Here is a 19,581-nt window from a genome sequence, read left to right as displayed (position 1 = left end):
GATGTAGTTGATTAGCCATACCATGAAGCTATGAGAAAGAGTTGTAGGTAGGTAGAGGTGACAGTTAGTGAGCAGCAGTACGCCTTGAGAAAGTGAGAAAGCACTACAGGTATCGATCGGAATGACAGATGGGTTAAGGTGTGAATGGGATTACATTAGGGACCAGCTCTGATCAGATCCCCCTGTTGTTTGCCATGATGATGGGCAAGGTGACAGATGAGGTCAGGCTGGAGTCTCTGTGGATGACAATATTTGCAGATGACACTGTAATCTATAACAAGAGTAAGGAGCAGGTGGAAGTCTGAAGAAGATGGAGGTATGCATTGGAGAGAAGAGGAATGAAAGTATAAGCAACACGGAATAAATGGGTGGGAATGAGAAGGAGAAAGGTGGAAATGCAAGGAGCAGAGGTAGTGAAGGTGAGTTTAAATTAGGTCAATTGTCCAAAGGGATGAACAGTACACAAAGAGAGGTGATGAAAAGAGCCAGGGGTGGTGGAGTGGGTGGAAATGAGTGTCAGGGGTGATTTGTTATGGAAAGATAGCAATGAGAGTAAAAGGGAAGGTTTAGAAGATGGTAGTGAGACCTGATGGACGGCTTGGAGATGGTGCCACTTACAAAAAAGATGGTAGGCTGAGCTTGAGATGGAAAAGTTGCAGAAGTTAAGATTTTCATTGGGAGTGACCAGGATGAACAGGATCATTGGCACCATTCAGTTTCAGTGGTTTCAAGATGATGTTTGAGAGACTTGTTTGCGTATATGCAGAGGAGAGAGCGTGAATATACTGGACATAGAGCTATGCCAGGCATGAGGAAAAGAGGGCGACCGCAGAGAAGATTCATGCATGTAGTGAAGGAAGACTTGCAAAAGAGTCTGTCTGTGTTTGTGTGTATACACATCCAGCATGCATTGCAGAAAACATGACTCTCAGGGAGCAGTTTAAACATACCAGCCAATCTTAAAGCAGCCTTGAAGGGAAGTTGGAGAATCAAATCTTCAGGTATGGTTCTTAAATTTTAAAATGTATTTATTTATTTTTAATAGCAGAGATGCAGAACTTAAGAAATTGCCAAATACTAAATTCTCTAAATTAAAATATACAGTGTTTGATTTCTTGCTAGCTTATTTACTGAACTAGCTAAACCGTTATTGACTGGTGCAATTTTTATGTTTCCCATGGACAACATGGTTGCAAGATATATTTCTTCCACATCTGACGTATCATCTGTTGTATCACTCTTTATTGAACCATGTCCAACTTTAAAGCTGATTTTCCTTCCTCCATCGTTCTCTCCTCTATCTTTTTTGCACCTGACAGCCTTCAAACAGCTGGAAACAGCATCTCAAGGCTTGTGTTTGTGTGTATTTGTGTAAGTCGACAGCATTCTGTGTTGTTTGACACATCAGCTGCAGGGAGCTCTGGTCTTAATAGGCTATTACACACTATAATACCCCCCAACACACTCACACACTTTTCCATCCATGCTGAGGTACACACATGCATAAGTTGCTGACAGTGGAACAAATACATAATTTAAGCACAAAAAAGCCTATTGAAATTTGCTTTTCAAAATGCTCATGCACAAACCTGTCAGGATACATCCCAAAACAATTTACCAGAACATAGAACATTTAAGGAAGAAAGGGGAGACGGATGTTCACACACTTAGAAGCTGCTCAGTCTCTCTCTAACCCATATACACACTTACACTCAATCACACATGCTATTAAATTCCCTAATGCCTTGAGCCGGTCTGACAGCGGAGTGTATTCCGTGAGTGAGTTGAGCTCCATAGGGAGTTAACTGATTAAGTATATCTGTGACAGACACAATCCCTGCTTAGTAGCTACTGAAAAGAGCAGGAGGAAGAGAAGAGAGGAAAGGGAAGGGAAGGAAGGAGAGGACAGAAGAGTAAAACATCTTGTTCAGCAGTTTCAACTTGCTACTGTGAGCATGTTTGTATTTTTCTCAGTTCAATATGTTAAAGAGGACATAATTCCTAACAGGTTTCCCTGTTTTCAACTGTGTAATTAACAAGTAACTTGTTGTGTTAAAGTGTTAGACTTTGTTTTAAACCATTTGTTTGATTTGCTTTTTATGAAAATGTAATATCACTAAATAATCTTAAGGCTTCTCTTTAATTCTCTTTTAAGTATTTGAGTGTCAAACAGGTAAAGCAATTACAGGAAGTAGAAGAATCAAAGGGAAAAGGGGATATTTTTTATAAAGAGGTTATGGAATGTAGCATAAGTTTCCATGCTTTCATGCTTCTTGTCTGTAATAGTGCCACTTTATCTCTCCAGCATTGAAAAATATAACCTAATGGGCATACTGAAGCGTAACGCTCTTTATTCTCAAACAGCAAGATCTTTTATATTTTTTAGCTGTCTTCAGGCAGCTGGAGAGACACTGGAATATTAAAGAGCCAGTATAGAGGCTTTTACTAACTCATATGCTCAAATGACCGTAATGTAATATCTGCCGGAGGTGAATAAAGTTTTGTTCAATATGAATAACTCAGTAATTACTATGTTGTCCTGTCTTTAAAACAAAAACAAACCCACAAGAAAGAAGAGTCTCATCTGTTTTAACTGAATTAATTTTCCCAAATTAATCACACAGCTATTCAGTCCAAGATTGTGCGTTTTGATTGGCATTTAATTAAATTGTAATTTTGAACCAAATTATATCATGGTCAAATTATGTGTGATGCCTTGTTTCAGAGTTAGTGAAGGTAAAAAACAAACAAACATAAAAAACTCACTTATTGGATACAAATACCAGAAGCAAATGTTCCATTCTTTTGTACAATGCAATGTTCTCAGGGTTATCTGTGAGAGCTGCTGTTTTAAAACACAAAAGAGCTTTGAAAGTTTAAATAAAATATCTTCATAAGCGATGATGTGTGATCTTGATACGTGTTTATTCTAGTTTCCAAATGTGCTCCAGGTTAGACCATGCAAAGCAGAGGTACTGTTTTCAGTGGTGGGTGGCCTTATATAACCTGAATAATTTTTTTTTGCCTCATCAAGCCTGAACAATTTAGGGTGGTCACTGGCCTTTTAAAGCAATAAAAGGGCAATATATTCATGAAACTGGAAAATAATGACTTCATAGATTATCCCCTGCTGATATTTGCAGTATATTTCATGGGTCTTACTTTTGGTGGTAAGTAATAAAAAAATGCATCTTGACCTTTGATTTATAGAAGAGAGCAAAAAACAGCTGCTTGTGTTTGCTGTGGTACAATAGCAGTCATTAGGGCTGGTGGCTCCTGCTCATTTTATTTGTGTACAGCCCTCATGTGCAGTGCATACCATCTGATGTCTCCAAATTGCAGGTCTCTCCTGCCCTGGTAAATTTGCTAGAGATAAAAAAAACAAGAAGTCTATATTGTTTGGCCTTTTCCTTACCCCCTCAAGTTAACAAGTCCTCCCCAACAAAACTTTGGCAGTGGCTGCTGGAATAATGGCAAGATTTTGAAAATAGAAGACAGAAATGAGACAGAGAATGGAACCAAACTAAAAGCAGAGAGTAGAGAGAAGATGAGAAGAGAGGAAAGTAGAGGGGGGAGTTGCAAGGTTATGAAGATAGGGCGACTCAGCAGAAGAGTGGAGCTCATTAATGAGTAATGGGTTCGTGACACTTTGCCCTTGGACACCACAGTGTCTGATGGCTTTGTTGTTACTCCAGTGCTACAGACACCAACATGAGGCTGAGTGCACATATCTTCTCTATATTTTATGTCTCCATCCATATCTGGATGTAAGTTACAAAGACTTGATCAACTACACATTTTTATATTGGGGTTAAGACTTTGTATAATACTGGATTTAGTATTAGGTTCTTATTGCCTGAGTTGCCTGAGCGTGAGGTTTTAATTTTACAGTTAAAGTTCACATATTTTTCACAATTTCATTATTTTATTTTGCGCATCTAAAGCTTCTGTCATTCTAGTAGTGTACATTAACACCATCATCCTTCTGTCTGAAAACTTTTACCTCCTTCTTCAGAAAAGCACAGTCTGGTCTGATGCTAGAAGTGCTGCCTTAGAGGTGTCAATTGCTTACAAAATCTGGAGTTCACCCACAAAAGTATCGCTATGTGATAGAGGCATTCTTATTTGAGAACAATAGCAAATTAGCCACTAGTTGGTTATTATGCTAGCATAATAGAAATTAATGTAGATTTGGTAAAGAAGCGAAGCCTAAATTATAAACAGGGCATTTCATCTAATAAAATGTGTTGTTGTTGGGTGAAAATGACTTCCTTCGCCTAGTTGATGGGTTTTATAATTGTGCAAACCTTTTACGTGAATGAAAAGAGAAAAAACTACAAATATCTGTAATATCTGTGCCTGCAAATGTAATCATTGAAGTGTGTATTTGAGGTTGGCTTGGTTCTAACAAAAGACTTTCTTTTGCTTTCAGAATCAGTTGCTCCTGCATGTATGCGCACACAGTATATATCATACTAACAAAAAGATGTCTACAGTTCTCTTTCTCCCACTCACTCACTCATACACTCAATGATACACACCCCATCAGCCTTTTCAAGCCTGTGCCCCATGTCCACATCTGTAGCGTTTTCAAGCCAGTACCTCCTGCTATTTGAGCCCAATTAGAAGCTCCCCTCCCCGTGCAGGCTAGTGGGAAGGGCCCCTCCCTTCTTTCCTCCAGCCTCATATCAGTGGCTTCTGTGTTATGACAGCCTCTGACACTAGCCCTGCGTAATTAAGATAAGATAAGATAAGATAAGATAGAACTTTATTAATCCCTCGGGTGGGTTCCTCTGGGAAATTCGACAATTACTGCTGCCTGAAGCAGCAAGATGGCATGGGGAATGAGAGGGGGGGGGGAGGAGAGACAGGTAGCTGAAAGAAGACCATGGAGGGGGAGAAGTGAGGAGAGGAGGAGGTAGACAGAAATGGACAGGATTAGCAGAGAAAAGGAATAGAAATTGAAGAGGCAGATGAGAAACGGAGTAAAAGACGGAGAAGGGAAGGAAGAAAAAGACAGAGAGGGAACGAGCAGACGGCTGGCAGACTACCTCCTGTTGTGTTTGTTTTTACATGCTGTGTATTTTTGTGTGTGCACATGTGTGTGTTTGACTGAGTGACTGAGAGAGTGAGAGAGTTGAGAGCGTGAGTGTGATTGCGCTGATAGCTGATGATAGAATCTTGTACCAGCAGAGTGGCGTCATGCTGCCATCATTGTTGCTGCCCAGCCAGAGCTGCAACATTACTCTGATAGCAGTTATACAAATAATTCTCCTCAAGGTGATCCTAAAAGTGATAATCAAGGTGTTATATGTTGTTATTCTAAGAATTTGTACTGTATTCTGTGCTTTAACTCACCTGACCGTGTGGATGAATAGTCTGCAGTTGAGGCTTGTCATACTTGCACTGGCTGTTTTAATGCAGTCCTGGGGTAATCCCTACTGACGGTCATGACCTTTCTATGCAGTCGTCTTTTCATATTAAGTGATCGTGAAACCCTTGGTTCTGTAATTTGGCCAAGAGATGCAACAGAATTCTGGGATAACCCCGAGTGCAGCATTTTGTAGATGTTTACACAAGATGTCACTTAGTTTATTAAGTTTATGTTGTTCAGTCACCACATGTTATACGCACAGGCTAAATAGTACATATAAACTTCACAGTCTAATGTACAATATAATCAATGAACAGGCTCAGTCTAAAGCAATGTTTACGTACGCCGAGCCCACATTCTTCTCCCTAATTTCTGGAAAAAAAATACAAAATAAATAACAAATCAGCAAAAGCATGTACAGTCAAAGATGTCTTTGCTTTTATACTTACATTTATTTTCATTTTTACTCTTCTGCACTGAAACAAATGTCTGCAAGAGTCTACATGAAAGGTTTAAACTCCAAAGTTTCAGCTTCTGAACATTACTGAGACTGCACTAAGCTTACAGATAAACAGCTTATCACAGATGTAAAGGTTGGCCAGCAACTGATTCCATTTGAGAGCTAAGAACTTGAGCTAAATACATCTACACCATGGTCTGGCTATTAAAAGCACCATTTTTGAGAGATGTTTTACCAAAAAAATGTGCTTGGAGTAACATAGCTCATCTGCACATTTGAGCCTTATAATAAAGCCTATTAAGTATGAATCACATACTTAATAGGCTGTGTGACCATTCTGCAATGGGCCATTTGTGATGGGTTTTTTTTTTTTTGGTACTTGAACCTTGAATCACCATTAAAATTATCGAATGATTTTGTTCCATGTAAAAATTATATAAAATGACTGTCCATGTGATGTCAAATTTTCTATTCTACTCTGTGACAAAATAAACAAAATAAGGTGTTAGGTGATAGATATGAGCTATGACACATTTTAGTTGCTGAAATATTAACGTTTTTCTCAAATTCAGCATACAGACTGCATATTTTTTACATTTTGGAGACTGTAGAGAATTATTTACAGCAATGATTAATGAAACAATGAAATATTAAAAACTTTGATGGTGTAGGCTCAAACCTGGACATGGACACGTATGTTAAGCAGTGTTTCTGAGAACTTGTCTCTCTCTGTTTGACCTGCAATAGATTGGCCACTTGCCGAATCAGAGATGGGTTTGGCTCATTCGAATTGTAATTGAATAGGAATTTAAGAAAAATGTACGGATCTTTATTTTCCTGTTTTTTTTTTTCTTTTGTCAGAACCACTAGAAATGTCCTAGCTCTCACTGAAGATTTGGACCCATTTTATGGTCTTTATCAACAAATGGTGTTTGTTACCTTCTTAATATAAAAAGTAGTTAAAAAAAATCATATCACCTTTAACGTCATCTAAATAAATAGTACACTCTTATGCTTTCCAGGATATTGTTCAGCTGCTTGGCAACATCCTTATTATAGAAAATCCAAATACATGCTGTATGTTCTAAATGATTTTGCTTGTTAAAAAAAGTTAACGGTCTCTGCAATTTTATCCTACTTCTGAGTATGTTTACTCCGCTGAAGGCCTCATTTTGTGCCAGCTATGAATGGAAATGAATTCACACATCAATTCTAAGATAGTCATCAAAACAAAAAAAATGTTAACGCCTTTTTAACATAATGATTGCTCCCATGCAACTCTATAAACCCAGAGAAAATGGTTTCCATTGAATGCATGAGTCATGAACCACACAGTAGATCTGCTAACATAAAAGCTCTGTTTCTGAAGCAGTTTAACAATTTACAATTTGAATTAACAACTCAATTCAAAATGAGTAAAAAATAAATCCTGCAGAAATACTAGAAGTTTAATTCATGGTTTCAGTTGTTACGTTGTTACGTTGTTCCATCCCAAGCATTCTCAATTGCTACCACAGTTCAGAGGTCTAGGCTGCTCAACAACCAAAGATGTGCGTCCTTTTATACTAGGATGATGACCAGGATGACAGAAATATTTATGAGATGCCATTTCAGAGACTGAAAGGTAACAACATTCCACATTTCTCCTAGCCTCTTATGTTATTTATCTTTATCTTATACTTGCCAACTACACGTGACATAATTTTTACCTCTCTTCTGCTCTTGTCTTCTTGTTTTCTTTGTAATATCTCACATTTACCGACCTGCTCTTTTCCATTTAGTCTGTATTCGCTTTCTTTCTTTCTTTTTCAAAAAATTAAAAACTTTCAAGAAGCAGTGCAATCATTCTTATTTGTCCCCATCATCTGCAATTACCTGCTGTTGCTATGTTACAACTAAGTTTAACCTTCCTCTCGTGTTAGCTTTCTGTTATCATCTCTTATTATTGACCCGTGAATTAAATCAGCTATAAAATATACTAAAAACAATAAGTTATCATCCAATTTGTTTCTCATCTCTTGGTTACCTTGTTAGACTTCCTTATCCATGAAAATGTTGGTTTTAATACCTTTGGCGTGGGCCTCTGGGTCTTTTTTTGTCACTATACCCCTCGATTTCAATAAAAATAAATTGTAAAATTAACCTCAAGAGAATCATATTAATAAATAAAAGTTTTCTGTGTTACCTGAGTATTACTGAGGGGTATAGGACACATCTCTTAAATAAATCTGTTTTATTGATTTTTTTCATTTTAAGATTAATAACTAAAATGACATCTATGGTGTTACGGGTCAATTCTGACCCATAGACATTTACATCAAGAAAAGACAAAAAAAGTTTGTTTTTTTCAGCAGTAGACCTTTAATATAAACTGAAAAAAAGAAAAAGTCCACTCCTCCTTTGTTTTGGTTATAGCCGTGGGTAATTGTGGGCTTTTTATCACTTCCCAATGATACAGCTTCACCTCAGTTTCCTTTGTGAAGTTCTTGTCCGAGGTCATATCTGGTAAAAAATAAAATAAAATATCACAGCTGATATTGTGATCCTGCAGTCCAGTGGTCATATGGAGGACCACACATTTTCATTGTTTCTTCTCAGGGGTGCCACTCACAGCTTTGACTGTGAAAATCTGTACATTCCAGGCATAGCTGGTTTTGGCATCACAGGCTTCCTAGATTTTTCTGCCGTTTTTCCCTGGCTTACTGGGTATATATTGCCGGAAGGGGCATTTTCCTCAAAAAGTGGACAAGACGTTCATCCACTGTCACTGGCCCTGGGATGAACATCAGTGGAAGAAGCTGCACCCATCTCTCCCAGACATCCCTGATGGGAGCAAGTTTGTCAGACCTCGGTCTGGTCTCTCTGTTGTCAAATCTGAGGACTCTTGAATCAAAATGATATCAAATGTGTGACGTGACATCGTTGCCCAGAAAATGTTTCTGCCTGTCGATGCATCCCATAGACGATCAGTGGCCTCATTGCAGCATCTGTACACTCCAGCAAGAAGAACACCAATGAAACCATCCAGGTATTCCTCATCATGTCGCCATGGACTTTTTTTCCCTTCAAGGTTTATCATAGTAATGATGATTCTTTCTAGTGACAATGGCATAAATATCTCAAAACATCTCTTGATGTCACTGACTTTGGTCAGAGCAAACCTTGTGATTCCAGGGGTCATTTTGATGACATTTGCAGAAGCTGCCCTGCCATGTACATCATGAGGTACTGAGCTCCAAAAGATCTTACCATTTTTGGACTTGAATCTTTCAGCCGGAGTAGCTTCAGCACCAGCGACCTCCACCTCTGATCAGATGTGTCTGTGTCTTCTGGATGATAGTCCACATTGCCTTCCTCCGTAGAAACCTGCCCATCTGAATCACTATGCTGCTCTGTGTCCTCTCCTTCATTTTCACCAAAAGTATGATCCTGAACTTAGCTCACTGTGAATCTTCTTCTCATTTTTTGTATGCTGCAAATTGTAAATGTGCACTCTGGAAGTCAAATAGTGAATTCACCTCACATGCCCGTGTTTATTTTGTTTTGTTTTTGTGTAGGTATACTGCAAAAAACATCCAAAATAAGAATCCCCTAAAGCTCATATGATTAGGAGAGTCGCTTGCTGTAAGCGTTTTAGCTGACAGTGCACTTATGATTTCAGTTTTGGCTTTAATTATTGCTTTATACTCATAATATTATACCTGGGTCGAAACCGACCCTAACAACACAAATGTCATAATTTCAACTAGGGCATTTTATAATTTAGTGAAAATATTTTTTTTTGTTTTATTTTGTAGAAATAGAGGTTCCTGACAAAGTCAAAAAGCCTTGATACAATAAACAAATGTATGTGATTTTTTTATGCATTTGAAATTTAAAATGGGTCGGTGCCGACCCTAACACAAGAGGAGGGTTAAAAAGAAAAAAAAATCACTGCCTCCCATTACACTTAATAACTCATATGTGTCCCAATGCTATAGATAGCTATTATACAGCCAAGAACAAAATAATTGACACTCAAAAAGAAAAAGAAAAAAAAATTCATCATGGTGACATGGATAATGAGGGTGAACAGTGAGTGAGGTGAGAGGTTCTGCTGTTATGATTATTACAGATAATCTGAGATTCAAAGATATATTAAAATTCTTATAGATTGTAAAAATAGTCTTGTGATTATCAATTTATTTATTTATAATTTTATTTATTATTATTAGGTTTTTGGGACTTATAGGTCTGGTGTGTTCAACTTCATAAACTCCTTGAGATGTAACAACTTGTGTTTGTATATGTGCTTGTGCTATTTGAATATGTGATACTTCTCTACCTGGATTTATTTTAACTCTTTTTAAAACTGTGCCATCTCTGGACACTTACTGTCATTGTCCAAAAAAATGGACATACCTGCAGAAAACAGGAGATGCTGACATGCTAAAGAAGCAGGAAGAACAAAGTTCCATTCTAACAACCGTGACTGAGAGAGAAGAGGAGATATAAGTCTCATGGGACACAAAAACAGATACGCTAATAGTAAGGAATTGGAAATAAAAATGTCCTATCAGCAGCCACCCATGGACTAATCCATGGGTGGCTGCTGATGGGATGAAAGTTGGAAATTGATCTGTGCGAGGGCGTCTGATGTTGAAAAACCCAAAACATCTCATGACTTCAGAAACATCACTGGAGATGCATCCCAGCGAGAGCAACAAAGATGTATCTTACACACATTACATGTGAGAAATTGCCAAAGAAATGACTCTGGATCCCACTGTTACCATTAGCGATCTTCAGACAGTCGTGGATAAAATCCAAGCGGTTATAGAAAAAGAGGACGGATTGCGGCTTTTATTGACAAATGGTGCCTACTGGGTCATATTACTATGAAGAAGTACTGTTGCTGCTTGCACTTTGAACTATTAGCTTTGGATTATGTCCACAATTTCTCTTGATTTTGCTATTCCAGCAACTATTTCAAAGCAGAAGAGAAGTCCAAAGCCATCTTTTTTTCTCATTCGGTGATCACATGTCACTGTTTGCAAATGGTACAGTAGACATTTCATTTGAACAATTTGTTCAACAGCTTTTACAGCTAAAAGGAATCATTGCATAGTACCCGAAAAAGCCTGTGAGACAAACAAATCTGTGTTGCTTGTCATTTGGTAGTAAATGCAATAGCATTTGCTGACAGAGGCAGCAAGTAATGGAAACAGAATTTGTCCCATCATCCTGACTTATGCAAATGATATTTGTCATAAATCTGCACTGGGGAGTTATGCACAAAATGTTACTTTAATACTTTTATGTGTTTGCTTCTGTCATACCCATTCAGATCATCTGAATGGAACTGCTCTGAGACCAAATGAACTAAAGTGGGGGAAAAAAACATTTGAAATGAAGTGTCGAAATAAAACTATACCAAGGGAACTGAGGATGTTTGGTGTTTCTGGGTGACACAATTTAACTTTTTAACTTTAACTATCTTGCTTAGTCAAGATTAACTAAAGGTTATCTACTCAGGTAAAAGATGCCAATGCTGACTATTAACAGGAGACAGGACTTGATCCATCAACAATTACAAAGAACAGGCAACAGCAGCAGGAAAAGTGCACTTACATTTGTTGTTTGGACTCATAACCTTGGGCCTGGTTAGCTAGTTCCCCCTCCAGTCAGTTAGTTTTTCCGATCTGTGGGTAAATGTAACTTTAGGCCTGTTGTATTTTTGTGCTATCTGATCCCACAGACGATCACACCAGAGTCCGACTGCAGTTGCTGGATGGAGACCCCCACTCTGACTACATCAATGCCAATTATATTGACGTGAGTGTTTACACAACTACACTCGAACACACACACATGCACACATACACTGTAGTGATGATCCAAACAATGAGTCTTGTGTAGGAAACCCTCTACTGTATTTACAACTTCATCATATGCCAACTGTAGTATTTGCTCCTGTTGGTAGCTGCTTACATCACTTGGTTGAAACTTGAGAGACGTCTAACTTGGAAAGCACACCCTTTGCCTCACAAATAGTTATTATTTTATGTGAGTTTCACTGACATGTCCTCACAGGTTGTAATAGTCTCTTTCTGCATGGATGCCCTGAATATCAAATAGTATGGATGTCAGTCAGTCAGTCAATAGTATGGATGATGTCATATTCTCAGTTTCAAATCAGATGCAGACACCTGCCTCTGCACACAAACAATATTGCTTTAAATTTGTACCAGTGAATCAGGTCCTTAGTTAAGGTTACCACAGCAGATAAAACCATCAGTGTTGTTTTTTTCCCCCCTTTGAACTCCATTCCTTCACCAACGGGCACATAAAAAAAATTAAAAGGGGGAAAACATACCCCCCTCCTTGTTTACCCTTTCCTCCTTTAATTACATCAGTCATTCCATCACCTCCCACTGTGTGTCCCTCTTATTACCTTTCCTTATCCATCCATCCATCGTTCGTTTTTACTCCCTTCCTCTCTCCCCTGCAGGTATTGTGCTTCACTTATTGATTTAATCTCCTGCTCACAGCTTACTGTTGTAATGGTAGTCTTAATAAATCTGGTACAAAATCAGTCTCACAGACTAGATTGTTTCTTAAGAAGAAAAGAAAAGAATTGAAAAAGTAAAACACATCCCCCCGTGAAGATAACGTCATGCTCACAAAGTGATTCTAATGGCAAAGTGAAAAAGATAAATGCTTTTATCTCAACAAGGTTATCCATCTTATAGGGAATCGTGATGGGACAAGAGAGAGAAATAATCGCTGGTTGGAGACCGGTGTCTTTTTATCCAACAGAGGGAAAATTTAGTGACTGGGAAAAAATGAAGGATAAAACATGGAAAAAACTGAACGTGAAGACAAGACAGAGAAGGAGAGTGAGAGATGATGAATGAATGAGAAGATGACTAACAACGAGGACAAATGAAGTGAAGAAAAGGCAACACAATTGGGAAAAACTGAATGAAAGAATAGGGCAGGAATGTTTTAGTATATTTTGGTTAAAAATGCAAAATGTAACACTTTATCTAACTTTGGGGAGTGAAAAGGAAAACAGCCGAAATAGCGGGAGATGGGTGAAGACTGATTCCCTGGAAAAAATAGTGAGTAGGAATGAGAATTCTTGAAAAACAATGTGCTAAAAATAGAGGAAATTTAGATGTTGGATAGGAAAAATAAAGAATATAAAGAGAAAAATGGATATGACAAAAGTGTGGCGATACATATTTTTTTATTGCTTCCTTTTTTCTGTCTCGCAGGGGTACCATAGACCCAGACATTACATCGCCACACAAGGTAATTAAACTGACGTGATAAGTGTGTGTGAGAAGCACTAATGCGTGCTTCCACATTTGTGTAGATACGAATGTGTGCATGTGATGCTATTTGTGTGCGTGTGTGTGTATGCGTGTAGGACCCACCTGGTAAATGTCGTCCTCTCGGACTGGAAGGCTATTACCACAACCTCCTAAATCTAAACTGCCGTATAAAACCCCCCTGACAAATTTAAGACCCCATTACCTCAAACCCCCAAACTACTATCTGGGATTGATGGTGTTCAAATACATGTGTGTGTCTGTATGGGTGTGTTTGTGCAAGTCTGTACTACCAGTGCTGACATTTTTACGTGGCATTGGAATGAACATATGCTTATTTACACACCTATGTCTGTATGCTTGTTTATGTGTATCAAAATGTTTACACTGTGTGTGTTTGTGTGTTTGTCTGTCAGGGCCCATGCAAGAGACGGTGAGGGATTTCTGGAGAATGGTGTGGCAGGAGAATTCGGCCTCTATCGTCATGGTTACAAACCTTGTGGAAGTGGGAAGGGTGAGTTTATCATCCAAGCAGCTCCAAAAATGTGTGTATTAGAAGTAAATAAAGTATATGTATATCTCTGTGTGTGTCTATATGTATATATGTATGATCTAGTTATATGTGCTGTTGTTTTACCTGGAGCTTTAGTTTTCCTCCAGTCACACTACTGAATTACTTTGCGATGCCGTCTAGTAAATTCTAATCAGTATCATCTCTGCCTCTTGATGCTCATGGGGAGATAATCAACACCACGTAAGGCATATTTTAAAACACAATGACAATAAAAACGATCTTTTCCAGGTGAAGTGTGTTCGTTACTGGCCTGATGAGACAGAGGTGTACGGAGACATCAAGGTGACCCTCATAGAGACTGAACCACTGGCGGAATATGTCATACGGACGTTCACTGTTCAAAAGGTAAACAAGTAAACTTTATATTTAATGGCAAGAGTATATTTTTAATTCTTTATTCTATAATTCAGGAATCAAGTATGCCATGGTCAATTCCACTGAGAATGTAGTGAAAATGAAAACAATAGTTGTTAAAAAAAGTGAGAATTATTCCACATTCAGGACTTCAAATACCAGTTCTACCAGCAGCTTTAATTGGAAATATGAAGATTTAACTTTCCTGCTCTGAAAAAGGCAAAAGCTGTTGATGTCTTTGTCATAGTATTTATCCTGCATTTTAACATTGAGTCATGATGTCACACCAATTTTCTTTGCCCCACAAGGCCTGTGATGGGATTTGAACCCACTCATGCTCTCTAGCAGCGTATTTACACCCTATCGTAGCTTGTATTGCTTCCATATTTTGTAAAGCCCAGACCTAGATTACCATTACAGCCAATATGTGATTGGGGATTTATGGCGAGTGAGCTCTGTTACTTGTTTGCTTCTCACTGTTTAAGAGGAATCTTGAAAGCATAATCTTGGCACTTGTAATCAGGCAGGAGGGATTTGAGAGGAGAATAGATGATCGACGAATGTAGTTTCATTGTTGTGATGTTGTTCTCCAGGGCTCTGCACACTGAATGCAAAAACTGCAGAAATGCACATTACAACAAGACACAGGCTGTGATCCAAAATCCTTTATCTTTCGAGCGACTTTCAGTCTTGTTTTTTTATTCTCAGTCTCTGTTTGCCTGTTCCATTGTTTTTCCTTTTCTCCTCCATTTTACTTTCTACCTCTTTTTGCTTGTTTGAGTATAGAAAGTATTTACAACACTCAAATCTTGCTTATATAAATATTTTACTTGGGAGTCAAGGGACAGAGGTTGATCTTTAGGTCTGTTACCATTTTAATACTATTTATTTTTTAGAATAGGTACCTATCTTCTACAGTTATTACACATTATAATACATGTTCCTGACTACTCTTGTGTGTTTTCCATTCGTTTTTCTTCTTTTTATACCTCAGTGTCATTTTTCCTCTATCCTCTATTTCCTTCCCCCCTCAGTCGTGCAAAATCAGCTTATAAAGACAAGTCTTGAAGTGTTTGCTGTCAGCTCATTTAGCAAGCCATTAATCCATACCACCTCTGAGTGCGTGCGCGTTAAAATTCAAAGGAAAGCTGATCTCTAAACGCCTGTCGTTTGACAGTATGCATAAATACTTACAAACACACATCAGACACTTGCTAATTCAAATTCTCCATCTTTAAAATTCAGTGGGTTTTTTCCACTGTGTGTGAGTGTGAAAAACAAAGAGAAAGCAAGACAGAGGGTATGTGGGTTCTGTGTAGCAACTAAATAGCCTCAGTTGCAGTGAATAATGAGAATAAGAGCTTAATGAAAAGGTTTATTAATGGCACATCCAAAGAGATTAACTGAGCACTGAGGAATAGAGGGTGACTAAGTAAGACTAAAAGAAAATGTGTGCAAATGTGTGCGTGTGAGTGGGAGAGAAAAAGAGCTAAAGATGCAGGATGACAAAAGGTAGCTCATCTTTGAATGTCAGAATGATAGCAGCTGTGAGAGAAAGAAGCAGCATATGTGAGTATAAAACTTTCTTAAGTAGCATTCATTTCATGTGTTGATGTTTTATGTGAAGTTCAAAATTTTGCTATAAGTGAAGTGGACTGTAAAGTAGTTTTACTGTCTCTGTTCTTAACTGTGCAGCCTTGACGTTAGCAAGAAAGTTTCCAGAGGTAGTCACAGCTGCAGCTGGAATGAAAGAGTACTACAGATAGTACTGTATGTACACACGTCGATTTTTTATTTTATTTTATTTATTTTTTATTAGTTTTTTCAAGCCAACAAGGGCTTGTTCGCCAATGTGCTAACACCCAAAATATGATTAATGACACTCATGTCAGGAGACTGCAGTAAACTGAAGGCTACAGTAGAGGCCAAACTCAACAGGACAAAACATTGCTTTGAAGACCAGCATACACATATCAGACAGGACATATGAGTCATTTTTCAACTGAAACTATAGTCCAGTGTAATGAATTGTAGGCAGTTGACATCTGTGTAGCAGCCGTTCAGAGTGAAAACAGCAGTTTGACAAAAAAATCAAGGGTAGCAAGGGCTTGTACTGGTCTGCGAGATTAAACACAGTCCAGACATGTTGGAGTAGTACAACAAAGTGTTCTTCCTCAAATGAATGAGAAGATGCTTCTCAAGTGGCTCTCGACAATCAATATTTTGCCCAGAATGTTTTTTTCCAGCTTCTGCGTAGCTTAGCTGAGAAAAACGGATCGGCACTTCAAATCTGCCAAATAAATTAAATCCATTCTTATTTCTTCCCTATCAGTTATGGTACTTTTTGATCATTTGCCATCCTGTATAACATTAATCAATTTCCAAGTTTTTTTTCATGAAAAATAACCCAGTATTTGTAATTAATTTAATTCGAACTTTTTTCTCACCGGTATTTTGTTGTTACAGTACTGTACAAAAGTCACTCCTTATTTCTTGAATTTTGCTTTCAAGGGATCAGACCTTGTCATTTTTAAAGTGTCTTGAGCAATAGTTCTCTAGACTTTTCTCAGGCCAGTGCTGTGTCTACACATATTGTTCTTACTACAAGCCTGTTACAACAACATTTCTTGAGTTAAAAAATTCAAAGGAAGACACAACTTGACAGGCATTTGGCAGGTATTTTGCACCAACAAGGTGATTTCCAAAGACCTGTTAGCTGAAAATTTGAGGAAACTGTTCAAGCGTAGGACAAACCGGAAGGCCTAAAAACAATCTTCAGTAGATCAAAAGCATCTGAAAGTCATGTCCTTAAGAAATGGGAAAATAGGAGAAATACAGAAGCTTTTAGTTGATTAATTTTCTGTTCGCCAGGGACAAAAGCCATTCAGGGGAGAAAGGGGTATTACACAAGAACGGAAAGTTTCACTTTCAGTTTGCAGTGAATGTCTACGACCGTCTGGAAAACACAGTGGGGGCTCTGTCAGAGTTTGGGAGTGCGTTTTAGCCAGTTGTGTTGGAGATTTTATCAAAACTGAATTATCTGATAAAGTATCCGATTTTAATTTAGAATACAATACTATCACTCTATACAATAGAGTATATGGAAAGCATCTGATTGGCACCAGCTTCATATTTCAGCATGATAACCATCCCAAACACACAGTCAATGCAGTCAATGCTTACCAGGACAGAAGAACAGATAATGAAACATTATCAGTCATAGACTAGCCTTCCCAGTCCTCAACATTATTGAATCAGCGCAGAATAATCTTGACAGAGAATGGAACAAACAGCAGCCAACATCCAAAGAAGAGCTTTGGAATGTTCTTTAAGAAGACTGGAAAACTATTCCTGAACACTACGTCAAGAAATTATTAGAAGCATGCCTAAACGAGTTCAGAAAACGGTGGATATACTGAATACTGACTCTCAAACTTGTTAGAATTATATTAAATCTGTTTTTCCTTATATACTAGCAAAATATAAAGAAATGATGGCTGAATCAAGACATTTCCACAGTACTGGTATGTCGCCATGACATTTAACCTCAACTTTTGAGGCTAAACATACAGTCTCTTTTTTATTTTCTATGGAGGGTTTGAAGTGCTGGACTCATATTTAAGTGATTATAAGGAGGACATGACAGCATAAGGGATTGTTGTGGACAACAAATTCCAGTGTCAGGATGAACTCCCCCTTACGGTGATTCTAGGCTGTTCCAGACACCAAAACAAATTCTAACAATAAAAGATATGTAAGGATTGTTGATGTCAAATAAACCTTTCTAAAATGTTGTCACACAGATTTATATATGTGTTTCTTACAGAGCAGAGGATTTGCAAAGTATAAACTTGCTAAGACAAGTAACGTGAGTACCAGTGAAACTGAGACTGGATTTAAAACGCATTTGAAAATGAGGGATAATTTCAATCCATTAAAACATTTATTTTTTATGTATCTATTGCAAGTGAGGGTTAGAGGAATAGGGAGAGCTTTTAAAGTGTTCTGAGTTCCTCATCACCAATTTCCAACATTTCAATACCAGTGTTTTATTTTTGTTTTCTTTTACCCGTCTCTGTGTCTCTAGCTCTGTTGGACTGTTGTCTATTGATTTAGAGAAGTAATTTTAACATTACAGGAGTGCAAATCAATGGAAAGTCCAGTTATCAAATCGCCTTGCGGTCTTCAGTTTTTTTCCTTCTTTCTCACTTCAAGTCTCTGTCACATACGTCGCGTGTCCATGTTTCTCTCCTTGATCTTTTCCTTCCTCCTTTTTTCATCATATTTTTCCCCACTCCTTCCTCAGCCCACCACTTCCTACTCTCTTCCTTAACCTCTGCTCTTTCCCACTCAGTCTCAGGTTCTGAACACCAACCCCACTTCCTATGTTACCCGTGCTTCTTGGGTTATTATCAGATAGTCTGTCACAACAAATAATTCAATACAACCTTGTATATTACAGAGCCAGAATGGAAGACGCAGTTTCATTTCAACTCTATTCTTAGAGAGTAACTGAACTGGGGAGGACGTGACTGAGCCCCGTTTAGTTTAGAATAATATAATAGAATCGATCGGTTTGAATTATTAGAGCAGAAGAGTGCAGTATTATAGAAAAAAAACTGAACTGATGGAAGCTGAAGAAAGGATTTAAAAAATACATTTCTATATCCAGTGAGGAGAGATTCAGTTGAACCACCAGGATATGCAGGTCAGACCTCAAAATAGGAAACTTGAGGCAAGATCCCTCTTAGCCTTCTGATTGCCTCGTGCAGGTGGCATACACTTTCAAAGTTATACACTGTCAGAATACATTATGCCTTCAGAGGAGTCCTGAAGCTTTAGTATAAGGTGTGTGATTCCTTGGAATCATATTCCTAAATTAAAAAACAAAAAACAAAAAAACTTTTCACTCGAATTCATATTGATGAAAGAATTGCCGTGTTGGCTCTGTAACAATGACACAAAGGTTTCATTTCCAATAACCCCTGACTGTAGGATTCCAATGTGTTCTTTGTCATCAGATGATAACATTTCAAAAGAAATGGGCGGAAAAGAGAAAAATGTATAATGCTATTCCGAATTGTTCGGATAGGATTGGCTTCTGTGGATGTGGCCTTACTTTTTGCTTAATACGCAGTTTTCTTTCATAACTCAATATTGGAGACGATATATAGAGTCATAACAGATTTTTTTGACTTCCAGCCCTCAAATGCAGCCTGTCTGGGGATCCAGACTTAAAGTAATTCTGTTTCTTTATCTGATAAGCATGAACCTACTGCACACCACAGTCCTGAGACTGTATGTCCATGTTTCAAGGAAGCAATGTTATGTGAGACTTCACTGCTATCTATTAAGTATCATATGTCATTGTTAGCATCCTAATACTCCAATTGTAAGATGAGGAGATATTCTGTAGCTTATGTGTTTCTGGAAAGCACATCATGAAAATGTCAGGATCCTGTCACACACATGTTTTGTCATTTTGTTATTTTGTAATCTACAC

At 38.0% G+C, this 19,581-nt stretch overlaps 1 protein-coding gene across 5 annotated transcripts in view; it reads left to right on the top strand.

The window, feature by feature from the left end:
* Nucleotides 1–19,581, top strand: part of ptprt (protein tyrosine phosphatase receptor type T) — a 331,722-nt gene that overhangs the window by 292,899 nt on the left and 19,242 nt on the right. For all 5 annotated transcript variants that reach the window (XM_085407122.1, XM_085407121.1, XM_085407120.1 and 2 more), the window contains 4 exons: nucleotides 11,572–11,648; nucleotides 13,094–13,130; nucleotides 13,567–13,664; nucleotides 13,953–14,069. In XM_085407122.1, the coding sequence (XP_085263248.1) occupies nucleotides 11,572–11,648; nucleotides 13,094–13,130; nucleotides 13,567–13,664; nucleotides 13,953–14,069 (329 nt within the window). The remainder of the gene's footprint in view (nucleotides 1–11,571; nucleotides 11,649–13,093; nucleotides 13,131–13,566; nucleotides 13,665–13,952; nucleotides 14,070–19,581) is intronic.

This window comes from Rhamphochromis longiceps, linkage group LG5, assembly GCF_057381845.1.
Source record: "Rhamphochromis longiceps isolate RC_006_pf linkage group LG5, R_longiceps_female_GT1.1, whole genome shotgun sequence".
NCBI classification, from domain to species: domain Eukaryota; kingdom Metazoa; phylum Chordata; class Actinopteri; order Cichliformes; family Cichlidae; genus Rhamphochromis; species Rhamphochromis longiceps.
Note: the sequence above shows the minus strand (reverse complement) of the source record. Positions and strands in the feature narration are given on the sequence as shown.